Raw genomic sequence first — 18,027 nt, 5'->3', positions numbered from 1 at the left:
AGCATTTGGGTTTGGGCGCAAGGAGAAGCCTCCTTAGACCTCTGGTCTAAACTCCTTGCTTTGAGGAGGTGGGGGGAGGGATTACCAGAGAGCCTGGTATTGGGTGTACAAGCAGTATTAGAGTTCTCCAGAGAAACAAAAACAACAGAATCAATCTCTCTCTTTCTCTCTCTGTCTCTCCTCCTTCCTTCCTTCTCTCTCTCTCTCTCTCTCTCTCTCTCCATATATATATATATATGTAATCATTCCATGATGTCAGTGTTTAACAATACCTATCTGTTTTAAAAGGTATATTTAAAAAATGAAGTATATAGAATCTCATTACAGATCAGCATTAACAGATGAACATTTGGATTGATTTTAATGGTAGGGAACACTAACTTTGAACCACAGTTAAGTAAAATGTTGTCCCCCCAAAATAACTAATCTTCACATGAATAGACCTGTATTACAAAAACATTATTATTATATTTTGAATTTCATCAATTTGTGGAAATTTTTAAATTCTCTTTTTGTATAGATACCTACATGATATTCTCAGTTTTTCCTCTTGGCCCATCAAGTTTTAAATATTTACTTCTTACCTCTTTGCAGAAGATTGCCAACCCTGACAGAATTGGCAACCCCTAGAGAGTGAATACTAAAAATACCTCCAGAAAATCCCAGAATTCAGTAAAGTTACAGGATATAAATCTAACAGAAATCAGTAGCCTTCATATATATACACAATAACCAGTTAGAGGACATGATGGTAGAGAAAATGACCATTTACAATAGCAGCAAGGAAGATGAAATATTTAGGAATAAACAACAAGAAATGTTCAAACCTGTACTAGAAAAAGCTTAAACACTCCTGAAAGACACAGATGAAAACTTCAACATACAGAAAGGCCTCCCTTGTTCTTGTTTAGGATGACTCAACACCATAAACATGTTAGTTCTCCATAAAGTAACTTATAAGTATATTGCAATTCCAGTAAAAGTTCCAACAAGCTTTTTGAGGGACCTAGACATATTGATACTAAGTTCATATGAAAAAGCAAACAAGAAAGAATAGCCAGGAAAACACTAAAAAGGAAAAACTATGAGGGAAGAGTAGACTGACAAGATATTAAAGTATATAATAAAGCATCCTTAAGTAAAACAGTGGGGTAGTGGTGTAGGAATAGGCAAACAGACCTGTGAAGTGAATAAAATGTCCTAAAATAGAGCCAGATAAATATGAAAATTTAGTGTAAGGTAAAGATAGCATCTCAAGTATCTAGAGAAAAGATGGACATTTTAATAAATGGTTCTGGGGGGCTTCCCTGGTGGCGCAATGGTTGAGAGTCCGCCTGCCGATGCAGGGGACACGGGTTCGTTCCCCGGTCCGGGAAGACCCCACATGCCACGGAGCGGCTGGGCCCGTGAGCCATGGCCGCTGAGCCTGCGCGTCCGGAGCCTGTGCTCCGCAACGGGAGAGGCCACAACAGTGAGAGGCCCGCGTAACGCAAAAAAAAAAAAAAACCAAACAAACCAATAAATGGTTCTGGGACAACTGGAAAGCTATTGAGAAAAAAAGATCCATATCTCACACCACACACAAAAATAAACTAGATATATAGGGGTCTAAATACTTAAAAATATACCGTACAAGTATCAGAAGGAAATATTACAAAATTTTTCTTTAGCCTTAGTGAAGGGAAATACTTTCTAACTATGACTTAAAATCAGATGCCGCAAAATTAAAAATTGGTAAATTTGACTTCATAAAATTTTTTTTTATGACAAACCTTTACATGGTTAAAAAAACAAAAAAGACAAACTGGGAAAAATATTTACAGCATATATTACAAATTAATAGCTAATATTTCTAATTTATGAATATATATTCATTTATATCTTTTACACATTTTTCCATTAAGATTTTGATCCTTTGTCCCATATATGTATATATGTGTGTGTGTGTGTATATATATATATATATATATATACACACACACACACACACATATATATGCTTATCTCTACAGAAGAAACACAGAAAGGTAAACAAGAAGCAAATAAAATTGGTTAGCTACAAGGGGTGAAAAGAAATTTTTTATAGTGTTGACTTTTGTAATCATGTTAATGTTCTACATAGTAAAAAGATAAAGTAAAATCAACAATGATAGGAGAACAATAATCGTAAAACAAACCAAAAAGATGAACTCAACTATACTTCAAATAATTAACAAACACTTTCAAGGAAAAAAGAAAAAAAACTCATGCCAGTATTTTTTTAATGCAATTCTTTGCCTATATAGTCTCAACCTGAAAAGAACTCAGAACATCAGTAATATCTTGAACCATTCTTAGCAGGCTTGCTTTATGAAGGGATATGGGAATAGCAATTCTGAAACATTCGTGTTTTTTTTTTAATTGTGAAGAAAAAAAGACTGTACTGATGAACATATTTGAAGTTGGGCACGGTAGTTGCCAAGGGAAAAAAGTGGAAGTGTATAAACAAGTCACAGTATAGTTTTCAAGAGTAATACATTAAAATTTCTTAGATTTGAAACTTTTAGAATATGTGAAATGAATGTCTACTGCAAACAGAGAAACACCTATCAAGAAAATTATAAAAATTTTATAAAGCAGAAATCTGTAGTATTTGAACCAAGACCACTCCCTCCCTTCCCACCCACCCCCAACCCCACTCATCGCTCCACTCCAGACTGCTGTAGCTTTCTCTTCCCTCCAGAGGGCTTTCTTCCTGGGAGGAGCAGTATATCAACATTTCTCATCCTGACCCCAACTATGTGTTGCTGAGGCTGAATCCCAGGCAAGTGCGGTTGAGAAGTGGCAGTTCTCCTCTTCCACTCAGCCCCCACTTACCAGACTGAGGCTCTACATTGGGTGCAGTGTGCTGAGAAGACTGGGGTCCTGATCATCTTGCTCTCTCCCTGGCTTATGAGTTGGTGGTTCCACTTCAGGCTGATGCCCCCTTCCAAATGTTCAACTCTTAGAGCAGGAGTGTCACTCAGAAAGAAGCTGGCCATTGTCCCCAATCCCAGTTCCAGAGCCCTGGCTCAGAGATTTTGCCCAGAGGGAGGAGCAGACCATAAAACAGCTAGCTCCTAATGTCTTCCCAAAGGAACTGATTTTATTTACAAGAGAGCATGGAGAAGCTCAAACCTAAGGACACCCTCAAGAACAGCGGCGGTTGTAGTGAAAGGCACTGGGTAGAAACTTGTGGATTCAATGAAAATACAGACTATCAGCCAGGTAGGAACCTTCCTGGGGTCAGAACAAATATCAAGCATGAACCTCAGAAACTATTCTTCAAAGGAGCTGCGATGTGATGATTGAATTAGTTTGAAGACCAATTTATGCTCCCAAGGCTTTGATGAAAACAATATATTATCAGCTGGCAATTTGTGGAGTTAAAGAAAGTCCTGCCAAAATCACTGTCATTCCAGGGTAAAACATCATCATGGGGGCGAGGGGACAGACTTCACTAATAATACAGGCCAGCTAGTCACTAAAGAAGAAGAAGAAGAAATTAACAATAACCAACCCTGGGGCGGGGAGTGGACCAACAGTCAGACTTACTACAATATATTGTCTAAAATATCTAGTTTCCAACAAAAAAAATTATGAGACATGCAAAGAAACAAAGTATGATTCATACACTGGGGGCGGGGAAGTAGGCAACAGAAACTGCCTGTGATAGCAAGTAGCTGTCAGATTTAACAGAAAAAGACTTCAAAGTAGTCATTACAAATATGTTCACAGAACTAAAGGAAAGCATGGTTTAAAAAGTAAAGGTCCATACGATGGCAATGTCACATCAAATATAGAATATCAATACAGGGATAGAAAAAAGAACCAAAAGGAAATTCTGGAGTTGAAAAGTACAATAACTGAAATAAATAATTCACTAGAGGGGTTCAACAGATTTCAACTAGCAGAAGAAAGAATTAGCAAATTTGAAGACAGTTCAATAGAGAGTATTGCAAGCTGAAAATGAGACAGAAAAAGAATGAAGAAAAATGAACAGAGTCTCAGAGAAATGTGGGACACCATCAAGTGCACCGACGTAGGCGTAATGAGAATACCAGAAGAGAGAGAAGAGTAGAAAAAATGTCCAAAAAAATATCAGAAAACGTCCTAAATTTATTGAAAAACAATAACCCACACATCCCAAGAAACTCAATGAACTTCTAGTAGCATAAAGATAATGAGATTCACAAATAGATACATCATAGTAAAAATTCTGAAAATCAAAGAAATGATTAAAGTCAAAGAGAAAATCTTGAATGTAACAAGAAAAAAAATGACTCATCACTTAAAGGGGAACACCAACAAGATTAACAGTCAAGGACTTCCCTGGTGGTGTAGTGGTTAAGAATCTGCCTGCCAATGCAGGGGACATGGGTTCGATCCCTGGTCCGGGAAGATCCCACATGCCGCAGAGCAACTAAGCCCATGTGCCACAACTACTGAGCCTGCGCTCTAGAGCCTGCGAGCCACAACTACTAAAGCCCACGAGCTCTAAGGCCCGCATGCCACAAGAGAAGCCAACGCAATGAGAAGCCCACGCACCACAACAAAGAGTAGGCCCCGCTCGCCGCAACTAGAGAAAGCCCGTGCACAGCAACGAAGACCCAAAGCAGCCAAAAAATAATAAAATTAACGAATTGATTTTTAAAAAGATTAACAGTCAACTTCTCAAAAGAAATAATGCAGGGGAGGGGCAAGATAGGAGTAGGGGATTAAGAGGTACAAACTACTATGTATAAAATAAGTAAGCTACAAGGATATATTATACAACACAGGGAATATAGCCAAAATTTTATGATAACTATAGATAGAATATAATCTTTAAAAATTGTGAAGCACTGTGTTGTACACCTGGAACTTATATAATACTGTACATCAACTATACCTCAATAAAATAAAGAACAAAAATGGTAAAAGAAGAAAATGCATTGGGATAACATATTCAAAGTGATAAAGAAAAACCATAAACCAAGAATCCTATATTCAGCAAATCTTTCAAAAAAGGAAAGGAGATAAAGACATTACAAGATAAACGAACAAGCAGTGACTGAATTTGTTGCAGACCTGCCTTACAAGAAGTACTGAAGGAAGTTCTTCAAGCTGAAAGCGACTGCAGATGGCAATTCAAACAAACACACACACACAGACACACCCAAAAAAACAGCACCAGTAAAGTGTTTATGTAATTACAAAAGACTGCATAAATGTATATTTTTCTCCTTTTTTTTGAACTGACTTTTTTTAATGTACAAAATAATACGTATATGGTGTGCTGTTGGGCCTATAACATAAAATGTAATATACTTGCCAAAAGTGGTGCAAAAGAAGTGACTGGGAGTCGAGCTATATTGGCCTAAGGAAATGACTACAGATGGCAAAGCAATAATTACAACAATGTATTGTTGGATTTGTAATATTAATGGACATAATAGGTGTAATAGTAATATTAAAAGGGAGAAAAGGGTATGGAGCTCTATAGGAGTAATGTTTCTATATATTATATAGAATATATATATATGGAATAAGGTAGTATACATCTGAAGGTGATTCTGATAAATTAAGAAATATTTGGTAAACCCTAGAGCAACCACCAAAAAAACCCTCAAAAATATATCTTAAAAAATCATTTAAAAACTTCAAATGCCGCATTATAAAATATTCACTTAATGCAAAAATAAGGTAATAAGAAATAGAGGAACAAAAAACCCCATAAGTTATATAAAAAGGAAAGAAATAAAATGGCAGATGTAAATCAACTATAGCAATGATAACAATAATACCAATCCAGGAAAAAAGCAGATTCTGAGATTGGATAAAATAACATGATAAACTATATGCTGTCTACAGGAGACATACTTAATATTCCACAATACAAATTGATTGAAAGTAAAAATATGGAAATATATTATGCAAACAGCAACCACAAGAAAGCTGAAGTGGCTATACTAATACCAGACAAAATAGACTTCAAAACAAGAAAAGTTACTGGAGACAAAGAAGAACATTTCATAATGATAAAAGGGTCAATTCATTCTTATTACAAATATATGTGCATTGAAAAACAGAAATCCAAAATATACAGGGCAAAAACTGATAGAATTGAAGTGAGAAATAGTTGTACAATAATAGTTGAAGACTTTATACTACACTTTCATTAATGGATAGGACAACTATACAGAAGATCAACAAGAAAATAGGAGACTTGGACCACACTAAAAACCAACTAGACCTGATACATATATATAGAACACTCCACCCAAAAGCAGAATATACATTTTTCTCAAGTGCACATGGAGCATTCTCCGAAATAGACTATATACTATGCCATAAAGCAAACCTTAAGAATTTTTAAAAGGTACAAATGATACAAAGAAGGCTCTCTGACCACAAGAAATAAAATTACAAGTAAATAGCAGGAAAAATGTGGAAAACTCACAAATATATAGAAATTAAACAAAACACTCCTAAGTAACAAATGGGTCAAAGGAGAAATCATAAAATAATTTGAGATAAATGAAAATGAAGACCAATATCAAAACTTATGGGATGCAGATAAAGCAGTGCTCAACGTAAATGCCTATATTTAGAGAAAAGGAAGATATCAAATTGATAACCTAACTTTACACCTTAAGGAACTGGAAAAAGATGAACAAACTAAATCATACAGAAGGAATGAAATACTTAAGATTAGAGCAGAGATAAATGGAGAGCAAATAAAAAAATAGAATAAACAAAACCAAAAGTTGGTTCTTTGAAAACAAAATTGACAACTCTTTAGCTAGATTGACCAAGAAGAAAAAGAGAGAAGACTCAAATCACTAGAATCATAAATGAAAGAAGGGACATTACTACTGACCTTACAAAATTTAAAAGGAATACATAGTATTCCTTTATAAGGAATACTATGAACAATTGTATGCCAACAAATTGGATAACTTAGATGAAATGGAGACATTTCTACCAAGATACAAACTACTGAAACTGACTCAAGAAGAAACAGACAATTTGAATAGAGCTATAACAAGTGAAGAAAGTGAATTAGTAATCAAAACACTACCCACAGAGAAAAGCCCAGACCCAGATGGCTTCACTGCTAAGTTCTAGCAGACATTTAAAGAAGAATTAATACCAGTTCTTCACAAACTCTTACAAAAAGCAGAAAAGGAAGGAATGCTTCTCAGCTCATTTTATGAGGCCAACATTACCCTGATACTAAAACCAGAAGAGGACATTGCAATAAAAGAAAACTATAGACCAATAAATGTCATGCATATGAATGAAAATCTCCTCAAAAATACTAGAAATCAAATCCAAAAACATATTTTTAAAATTATACACCATGATCAAGTAGGATTTATATCAGGAATGCAAGGTTAACTCAATATCCAAAAATCAATTAATATAATACATTATACCAAATAGAATAAAAACAAATCACATGATCATCTCGAAGATGCAGAAAAACCATTTGACCAAACCATAAAGAATACACTAAAAAAACTGGGAATTCCCTGGTGGTCCAGTGGTTAGGACTCAGCACTTTCACTTCCAGGGCCCGGGTTTGATCCCTGGTTGGGGAACTAAGATCCTGCAAAGCTGCATGGTGCGGCCAAAAAAAAAAAAAAAGTTGAAAAATATAAAATCAATTATATTTTTATACACTTGCAAGGAACAATCTGAAAATGAAATTAAGAAAACAATTCACTCAAAATAGCATCAAAAATAATAAAATATTAGGAGTAACTTAGCTAAAGAAGTGTAAGACTTGTAAACTGAAAACTACAAAGCATTGTTGAAAGAAATTTTAAAAGACCTAAATATATGGAAAGATATTCTATGTTCAAGGATTTGAAGACTTAATTTTGTTCAGATGGCAGTATTCCCCACATTGATCTACAGATTTAATGAAATCTCAATCAACATCATAGCTGCCTTATATGCAGAAATTAACAAGCAGATCTTAAAATTCATATGAAATTGAAAGGGGCCCCAAGTAGCCAAAAACAATCTTGGAAAAAGAGAGCACAGTGGGAGGACTCATGCCTCCCGATTTCTAAACTTACTACAAAGCTACAACAGTCAAGAAAATGTGGTACTGGCAGAAGACTAGACATAGACCAATGGAATAAAATTGAGTCCAGAATTAAACCAGTCTATGGTCAACTGATTTTCAACAAGGGTGCCAAAATCATTCAATGGGGAAAGAGGGACTTCCCTGGTGGTCCGGTCGTTAAGAATCCGCCTTCCAATGCAGGGGATGCAGGTTCGATCCTTGGTCAGGGAACTAAGATCCCACATGCCACGGGGCAACTAAGCCCACCCACCGCAACTACTGAGCACATGGGTCACAACTAGAGAGAAGCCTGCGTGCAGCAAGGAGGAGCCTGCAGGCCGCAACGAAGATCCCGAGTGCCACAACTAAGACCCGACGCAGCCAAAAATAAGATAAATAAATATATTTTTTTTAATGGGAAAAGAATAGTCTCTCCAACAAATGGTGCTTGAACAAGTAGATATCCACATGCAAAAGAAGGCAGCTGGACCCCTACCTCACAGCATATATAAAAATTAACATAAAATGAATCACAGACCTAAATGTATGAGCTAAAACTACAAAACTCTTAGAAGAATGCTTAGGAGTAAATCTTCATGAACTTGAATTTGGCAAAGTATTCTTAGACGTGACACCAGAAGCACAAGCAACAAAAGCAAAAACAGACAATCTTTACTTCATCAAAATTTAAAACTCTGCACTTCAAAGGACACCCTTAAGAAAGTTCAAAAAGGACACACAGAATGGGAGGAAATATTTACAAGCCACATAACTGATAAGAGACTTGCACCTACAATATGTAAAGAACTCTTACAACTCAATAATAAAAGCACAAATAATCCAGTTTTTAAATGGACAAAGGGGGAATTCCCTGGTGATCCAGTGGTTAGAACTCCGAGCTCTCACTGCCAGGGGCCCAGGTTCAATCAATCCCTGGTCGGGGAACTAAGATCCCAAAAGCTGCTCGGGGGGCCAAAAAAAAAAAAAAAAAAAAAGGCAAAGGATCTGAGCCTACCTTTCTCCAAGGAAAATATGCAAATGGCCAATAAGAATGTGAAAATATGCACATTGTCATTAGTCATCAGGGAAATGCAAATCAAAACCACAATGAGATACCACTTCATACCCACTAGGATGTCTAGAATCAAAGAGTCAGAAAATAACAAGTGTTGGAAAAGATATGGAGAAATCAGAACCCTCATACACTGCTGGTAGGAATGTAAAATGGTGCAGCCACTGTGGGAAACAGTCTGGAATTTCTTCAAAGGATGTAACATATAGTTACCATAGGTCACAGGAATTCTACTCCTAGGTTTAAACCCAAAAGAGTTTGAACACAAACAAAAACTTGTTCAAACAAAACTTGTACAAACAAAAACTTGTACATGAATGTTCATAGCAGCATTATTCATAATAGCCAAAAGACGGAAACAACCCAAATGTCCATCAACAGATAAATGGATAAACAAAATGTGTCATGTCACCCAATGGAATAGTATTCAGTTATATAAAGGAATGAAGTCCTGATACATGTTACAATGTGGATGAACTCTAAAACATCATGGTAAGTGAAAGAAGCCAGTTACAAAAGTCTACATATTCTATGATTCCATTTATTTTTAATGACATCAGATTGGCAAGATTTAAGAAAGAATATCATATATGATGCTTGAAGTAATGCCAAAAAATGGTCTTTTCACAACTTGCCGACTAGCATTTAAATTGCTCGGTATGTTTGCAAAGTATAATGCCCATATACACAACATTTAAAATATTCATACTCTTTGACTTCCTGGTCTTTCTTATTAAGACTCTATTTCATAGAAATAATGTACGTGTGACTATACTTAAGAGAATATTGCAGCATTGTTATGGCAAAAGGAAAATAGTTGGAAATGGAGAGATGCCAATGATTCTTTATTAATTGCAAAAAGCAAGTGTCAGAGTAATGGTCCAGTTCGATCAAATTTTTGTAAAATCAAACAGCAATAAATATGTATATGTATATATATTTTCATAGAAATACACGTGGAAGAATATATAACAAACTGTTAATATCTTGGGGAAGTAGGGGGCAGTAGACTCCCTTTTTGTACATTTTTGTATTGTTTCGTTAGTTTTAATGAAGAGGTGTTACTTTTGCAATTTGAGAGATAGAGAAAATTTTTAATTAAGAAGAGGAATTAGAAAGGAAGGGAACGAGCTGTTTTCCCGGCCATTTCTGTGTGCGCTCCTCTTACAGACAGTGCGGTCCTGGGCGTCGCCGCTACGTGGAGGATTACAGTAACCCTGTAGTCAGTGATGAGTCAGAGTGCGTGGTGCTGATGCTGCTGCCATTTCATCACCTCTGCGAGCGCAGCATCCATCCCTCCTCTCTCCCTGCGCCTGGGCCTACCTCGCCTCAGGCTGCCAGGCCAACGATGCGCTCGTGGCCGATCTAGATCAGGACCGAGTCGCGCTCTCTGAGGTCTCGGCCGGGCGCCCCCATCTCGCCGCCCACGGCCTGGGCCAAGGAGACCTGCCGAGCCCCGGCCATGGAGGCCATCTGGCTGTACCAGTTCCGGCTCATTGTCATCGGGGATTCCACGGTGGGCAAGTCCTGTCTGATCCGCCGCTTCACCGAGGGCCGCTTTGCCCAGGTTTCGGACCCCACGGTGGGGGTGGATTTTTTCTCCCGTCTGGTGGAGATCGAGCCAGGAAAACGCATCAAGCTCCAGATCTGGGATACCGCGGGTCAAGAGAGGTTCAGGTGGGAGCGCAGCCCGGGCCCGCGAGCAGTGGGAGGGTCTTTGGGGCTTGCACCGTCCCTGGGGAAAGAGGACTTCCTGGTCCTGGTCGCCGCCCTTAGGGAAGGTAGCGAGGGTCTGAGAGTTTCTGCTCAAGCCCACCTTCAGGTAGCTGGGAGTTCAGTGCAGGGAAAGATGCACCCTGGCTGGGAAGGCCAGCCAATAATACATACTGCTCGCACCACAACTGCACCAACCTGCCCCTTGGTGGCTAATAAACTAGAGGGAGTTGATCACTGTAATTCATCAATTTCAGTCCCTATACTACATTTCGAAAATGTTCCCAGGTCATCCTAATGTAACTGACAGATATAGATAGATGATGTAGAGATAGAGCTAAAGATAGCTAGATATAGATATAAACATAGATACTATATAGAAATATATATATATATATGAAATAGACACTGATGATTGACGCCTCCTTGCAACCAGCAGACATTGAATGATTATCCACTATATGCCAGACACTGCACTGTTTCTGGGAAAACAGCCTGAGGAAACTCCTGCAAGGGGATGCCATGCAAACAAAACAGACATAGGCATTTCCCTCTTAGAATGTCTGTGCTAGCATACTGGGGGCAAAATAGACCAGCAATTACACAAAAGAGTGCCTTGTTCATATTTGTATGCCCACTGCCTACCAGAACGCTTAGCACATATTGAGTACTCAATGAACAGGTTTAATTTTCTCCTACAACCCTTTGGTGGCCCTTGTAGTATGTATCATCTGTAATTGTATGTATGAACACAGATGAGGGAAGGCTAAGTGGAGAAGATGAGGCCTGATGGGTGTGATACCCAAGCAAAACAGGAAAAGCCCAGGGCAAGGAAGCAGCGCGTATGAAGACAGAAGTGAGAGAGAGCAGTGTACACAGAAAACTTTGAGCCACAGTCATGCCGAGCGGCAGGAACTAGATCGAGAGGGCTCGATAGCTCATGTTTAGGATCGTTTCTTCATTTAGCTATCGAACACTAATCAGGCGTAGAAGATGCTGCTTAGGTGGTTGAAGAGGGGTGGGGAGAAGAGAAAATTTCAAATATCCTTGTTCAGGTTCACTTTGAACTTGTGATTGCATTTCTCATATTATAATAGAAGAAAGGTATCTTTTATGCTTATTGGAATTTCTTTCTGCGTGAACATCCTTTTCCTATCCACTGATTATTATTTATTGGGTGATAGTGATTTCTAACAGCTCTTTATATATTAAGAACATTAATCCTTTTCTGTCATGGATATTGTAAACTATCTTCCCAGTTTTTCATTTGTCTTTTAACTTTCTTTAAGAACATTTTTGGATGTATGGGAGGTTTTAATTTTTATGTAGCCTTGTGTTGTATTTATAAAGAAAGGGCTTTGCTACTTTCTAAATAGTCACGAACCATTAATGTAATAATGTACTTTAGAGTTTTGACTACAGCTTGCCTATTGATTACTTGAACCAAGCTGTCCATGAATCACGATCTTTGTTCATGTTGAATTTTCTGGTACACCTACCATTCTCCATGAATCTTCAAACATAAGGGAATTAGAAATGCTTTCAGTCCTTATGGCTGATTTGCCTGGTTCTGGAGGCAAAATCAATTTGTAAGGTTTGTCCTTACCATCCTCTAGCTTGGACTTTAATTCCCTGGAAATTGTTTATTCTGTTACCACTGGGCCATTTGTCCTAAGCCTTAAGCTATTGAGTCCCTCATTGTTTATCTTCATCCAAGGAGACAGAAAAACTAAAAATAAACATAGATCAAAAATCACAGTAGTAAAAAAGAAAAAAAAGCACAGTAGTCTAAAGCAAGTGATTGTACGAGCAAGTAGTTCTACAATGTCTAATACGCTCTGAGAAAAGTACCATAATGCATGTTGAAAATGAAGCTCCTCAAATCAAGAAGCGAAAATGCATGAGGTTTCTTCTGCTGAAGAAGTAAAGAAAATGTATAATAGGTTTTAGAAACATCCTAAAGCATTCTACAACGCTTTAAATAAATCATATTATTTTAAGGGGAAGCTTTGGCTATTTGGGCAGCTTTTCCCAGCTTGTGGCTCCCGAGTCAGCCTCTTCAAAATGTGTCAGGAAGTGGGGCCAGCAGACACTTGGCTCAAGGCCTTTGCAGACCATCCCTCTTTTTCCTATTCCCGCATGGCCTGGAAAATAAAAAACAAAATTATGCTCCTCCTCACAGGAGAGATTGAGGACCCCTGTTAGATTAAAATAAAAATATAATAATAGACAAACATGGTAATGATAAATGGGAAAAAATGGAGTGTATTGTAATATACCTATATACTTATAAGCATCTTCTGTCAACTATCGTAAATTCACTCTTACTTTTTAGAAAATCCTTTTCCAACTACTATAATCTGTCACGAGTTCTCCAGGTCACAGAATACTTTAACACCCATTATTCCATTTGCCTCATGATAACCTGTTACTTAAGTATCCCACTGAACAGAAGAGGAAGCCTCATTCAGCTATTCAGACGTGGGCGTGGAGAGTTCACTGTGGCTCTTGCCTAAACCAAGGGAAAGTGCCTGTATGTCCATGAGCATTCGTTTCTGAAGATTCCATCTCGAAGTTTTGCTCAATTGAGAATTCATATATCGTTATTATTATGGAATGACATTTGTATTGCTTTGTTTAAAAAAAGAGAACAATTTTCACCAAAGGACTGTGTCACTAACCAGAGACAACAGAATACACTGAGTTCATTGAAGTGCAGGAGTTTGGGCATGGCCTTCATTCTTTACTTCTTTCTTGTGTTGTAGATCCATCACTCGTGCCTACTACAGGAACTCAGTAGGTGGTCTGCTCTTATTTGACATTACCAACCGCAGGTCCTTCCAGAATGTCCATGAGTGGTTAGAAGAGACCAAAGTACACGTTCAGCCCTACCAAATTGTATTTGTTCTCGTGGGTCACAAGTGTGACCTGGATACACAGAGGCAAGTGACTCGCCACGAGGCAGAGAAACTGGCTGCTGCATACGGCATGAAGTACATTGAGACGTCAGCCCGAGATGCCATTAATGTGGAGAAAGCCTTCACAGACCTGACAAGAGACATATATGAGCTGGTTAAAAGGGGGGATATTACCATCCAGGAGGGCTGGGAAGGGGTGAAGAGTGGATTTGTACCAAACGTGGTTCACTCTTCAGAAGAGGTTGTCAAATCAGAGAGAAGATGTTTGTGCTAGTCAGCCCTTTTATCTCCAAAACATGCTCTCCCACCTGAACTTAAAAGTGATCAAAATGAATAGCATCATCGAGTGACTGAAGAGAACTTAACCTCCATATTGGATCCCAAGCGAGCCTCCTCCCCAAGGGGCCCTTGGACAGGTGATGGGCGGGCGGGCGGGCGGGGGAGCCCGGGTGCTGGAACTGGCACTTTTTTGTGGCCCATGCTGGGCAGTGGCCGCTCTGTGTGTCCTTTGTGGACCGCATGTCAAGGAGCTGAGGTCTGGGGAGCTAGGCCCCAGAAAAGTACACCCACAGTCAGGACAACTATTTCTTGGTATTTCAGCTCATTCACAGGTCACGATCATAAAGAAATACGTAAAGGGGAGAAAAGTATCACATTGGGAACAACTAGCCAACCTAAAAAAGAGTATGAGATCCGCTCGATCAGTGAGAATATCCTGCACTAAACATATGTGCTGGGTTTGGTTACAAGGTACCAATTAGCTTCTAAACAGCTCATCTGTAAAATGAGGGGTGTGGACCAGCCTTTTACTGAGACCCTTTCAAGGCCTGGAGTTCTAGTGAAAACGGTGTGAATGTGAAAAAGGGAGGCTATTTACACACTATTACTGTCACACTTGAAAACATGTACAGCCTTGTGAAAGAATAACCAGCTGTGTGTAAGAAATTGCCCCACGCAAATTATCGTGTAAGCAGAAGAGAGAAATACTGTAACTCCAATGCCCTCTTTCCCCTCTGACCACGCCTGGGGTTCACTGCATCGGCGACTGCAATCTGAAGGTAAACACCTGCTCAACAGGAGGTGCCGTAAGCCTTCCAGACACGTCACAGTTCATTGACTTACTTATTTGAGCATCGTAACAAGCCGTTAGGTTTCTTCCCCAGTTTACGAAAAAATTAACTGAGGGGCAGGAGAGTCACTTGACCCCTGGTTCTTGTTTCACTGCATCATCCTGCTGTCAGATGAATAAACTGTTATTGTTTGCTTTGGAAGAGACATGACTGTAAATAAATATTCTCTACATGTTAGGATATGTTTCCTTATTGATTACAACTCAGCTATAATCCTGAGGGAACCCGGGCATGAGTCAAAGGTAAAGCCCATTCAGGTATTATTGACAAGAGGATTTTACACAAGTGAATAACTGCACAGTGAAAACACGTTAGAACTGTTCGGGCTGTAAATGTTCTTATCACTGAAACACAGTGGATATATTATTGAAAGGAACCAAATACAGCAATGGGGAGTGGGATGGGGAAAAAACACTCACCTCACAATGACCTTGGCCACTTGTTTGCCTTATGCCTACCCTGGGTTCCCGTCTACCCTAGAAAGTCAGCTCTCAGTTCTCAGGTGAACAGACAGCTAACTGCATCAGAAACTTGGAATGGTTGACTTGAGGTTCCATTATCTTCTTGCAGAGACGTGATGCTTTAAATGATGTTTTTGAATTGTAGCCAGTTCAGCTAGGCAAAAGCCATACTTTTCACAGTAAGAGAATAATTCTGATTAGACTCACCTTTCTCATATCCATTGTGATAGGAAAGCCTGAGGATGGTAAATTGCTTTGAAATATGGTACTGAACTTCAGGACGGATGTAACCAAATCTGAAATTTGGGGGATTTACTTCAGCCGGAATAAAGAAGTCAAATCATGAAAATCATGGAAACAAACCACCTTGGACCTACGTGCAGCATCAACCCCAAGTGACCCAATCATCATCTCTTCCTTCGTTTAGCATGACCTGGCTTGGGTGGAGTAATTAAGTTGTCAGCTTTGTGGTTGTAGAAGACAAACAAGATAGTAAATTGGGTTCACACAAAGTTTCATCAACTACTATACTTAATTATGTTTAGAAGATTCTGAAAGCAAGATTATCCAGTGGATAGATGAGAGTTGACTGTATTCTGTCAGTTCAAAAAAAAAGGTACAAACAAAACTCTCTACCGTTTTCGTGACTTTAAAACATCATATGTATACTTTTCCCATTCCTTTCATTTTTTAGGCAGGTTTAAAAACTCTCAGCATAGATCCAGCAGAAGTGGCTGAGCTTAATTGCTTAAACAAGTCCTCGAACTTTAAAAAGCATTTTAGTAGAATTCAGTGCTGTTGTCACTGCGATAACTGGGTTTTAGAAAATGTGTGAAAAAATCAGGTGTTAACACAATATTAAGGATAAAGCTTTAGAAGCTATTTTATTACATAGGTGAAGACAAGATAAACTAACTTGTAACAAAGACCACAACTGCATGTTGGATTAGATCGTCTCATATTCCAGAATAAAATGTACTGTATACTTTTCTTCACTTTGTTGTGTACTGTAATGAAATGTGAAAAAGATGTTTTCTTTAGCTGTATGTGAATGAAAATATGCTTGTATTTAGTAAAATGGTTGATTATGTGACTGTGGGATTCTAAGTGTGTGTTGTAGCTGTTTCCAGAGGAGTCTGTCACTAGTGTAGCAACCACTACAAAGAACATCAGTTAGCTGTGACATATGCTATGCACGACAGTATCTTAAAGCCAGAAAGTTATATGATCATCACGCTGAAAGTCACAGAGACCTCACTAATGCCTGGAAATCCCATACCACTTTTGGAAACATCAGTTCTGTCAAGCCTAAATCTGAATCGTTGCAATTTTTAGTCAAGGATCTTTTTGTTTAAATTTTAACCATTTTCAAAATTAAATTTATGGATTTATTTATTTTTATTATTTTAAATTTTTGGCAGCGTTGGGTCTTCGTTGCTGCACGCAGGCTTTCTCTAGTTGCAGTGAGCGGGAGCTACTCTTCGTTGCGGTGCGTGGGCTTCTCACTGCGGTGGCTTCTCTTGTTGCAGAGCATGGGCTCTAGGCACGTGGGCTTCAATAGTTGTGGCTCACGGGCTCAGTAGTTGTGGCACATGGGCTCAGTAGTTGTGGCTCACGGGCTCTAGGCGCACAGGCTTCAGTAGTTGTGGCACGTGGGCCTAGCAGTTGTGGGTCGTGGCTCTAGAGCACAGGCTCAGTAGTTGTGGTGCACGGGCTTAGTTGCTCCGCGGCATGTGGGATCTTCCTGGACCAGGGCTCGAACCTGTGTCCCCTGCACTGGCAGGCAGATTCTTAACCACTGTGCCACCCGGGAAGCCCTTAACCATTTTTATTAAAAAGCTCCTAAATTTTTTTTTGTTTCTTAATTGAAGTATAGTTAATTTACAATATACTCATTTCAGATGTACAAAATAGTGATTCAGTATTTTTATAAATTATACTCCATTTAAAGTTATTCCAAAATATTGGCTGTATTCCCTGTGCTGTACAATATATCCTTGTAGCTACTTTATTTTATACATAGTAGTTTGTACCTCTTAATCCTCTACCTCTATCTTGCCCCTCCCCCTTCCCTGTCCTCATTGCTAACCACTGGTTTGTTCTCCATATCTGTGAGTCTGCTTCTGTTTTGTCATATTCAGCAGTTTATTGTATTTCTTAGATTCCATATATAGGTGATGTAATATTTGTCTTTCTCTGTCTGACTTACTTCACTTAGTATGATAATCTCTAGGTCCATCCATGCTCCTGCAAATGACAATATTTCATTTTTTATGGCCAAGTAATATTCCATTATATATATATATACATATATATACATATATATACATTATGTATATACATATATATTCCATTATATATATATACCACATTATATATATATATATATATAAATATATATATATATATACACACACACACACCCCATTGTATATATACACACACACACACACGCACGCACATCTTTATCCATTCATCTGTTGATGGACTTTTAGGTTGCTTCCATGTTTGACTATTGTAAATAGTGCTGCTGTGAACACTGGGTGCATGTATATTTTTGAATTAGAGTTTTTGTTTTCTTCAGACAGAGGCCAGGTAGCTTATTACAATTGTTGTCTTCCCTGGAAAGTCTTCTTTTCTCCAGGCTAAATTGCCT

At 38.4% G+C, this 18,027-nt stretch overlaps 1 protein-coding gene across 1 annotated transcript; it reads left to right on the top strand.

Moving 5' to 3' along the window:
- Positions 1-10,452: 10,452 nt before the first annotated feature.
- Positions 10,453-15,087, top strand: RAB39B (RAB39B, member RAS oncogene family). The gene is made up of 2 exons (XM_065901085.1): positions 10,453-10,826; positions 13,628-15,087. The coding sequence occupies exons 1-2, from the start codon at positions 10,612-10,614 to the stop codon at positions 14,052-14,054; spliced, it is 642 nt and encodes a 213-aa protein (XP_065757157.1). The 5' UTR covers positions 10,453-10,611; the 3' UTR covers positions 14,055-15,087.
- The last annotated feature ends 2,940 nt before the right edge of the window (positions 15,088-18,027 follow it).

The sequence above is a fragment of the Phocoena phocoena genome, chromosome X (genome assembly GCF_963924675.1).
Source record: "Phocoena phocoena chromosome X, mPhoPho1.1, whole genome shotgun sequence".
Taxonomy (NCBI): domain Eukaryota; kingdom Metazoa; phylum Chordata; class Mammalia; order Artiodactyla; family Phocoenidae; genus Phocoena; species Phocoena phocoena.
The sequence above is the reverse complement of the archived record's forward strand: the minus strand, read 5'-3'. Positions and strand labels throughout refer to the sequence as shown.

What these genes read in the sequence shown, in the direction of transcription:
- RAB39B (XM_065901085.1), top strand. Translation starts at nt 10,612, where the DNA reads ATGGAGGCCATCTGGCTGTACCAGTTCCGGCTCATTGTCATCGGGGAT. An exon ending in GCGGGTCAAGAGAGGTTCAG is followed by an intron (nt 10,827 to 13,627) that starts GTGGGAGCGCAG and finishes CTTGTGTTGTAG; the next exon opens with ATCCATCACTCGTGCCTACT.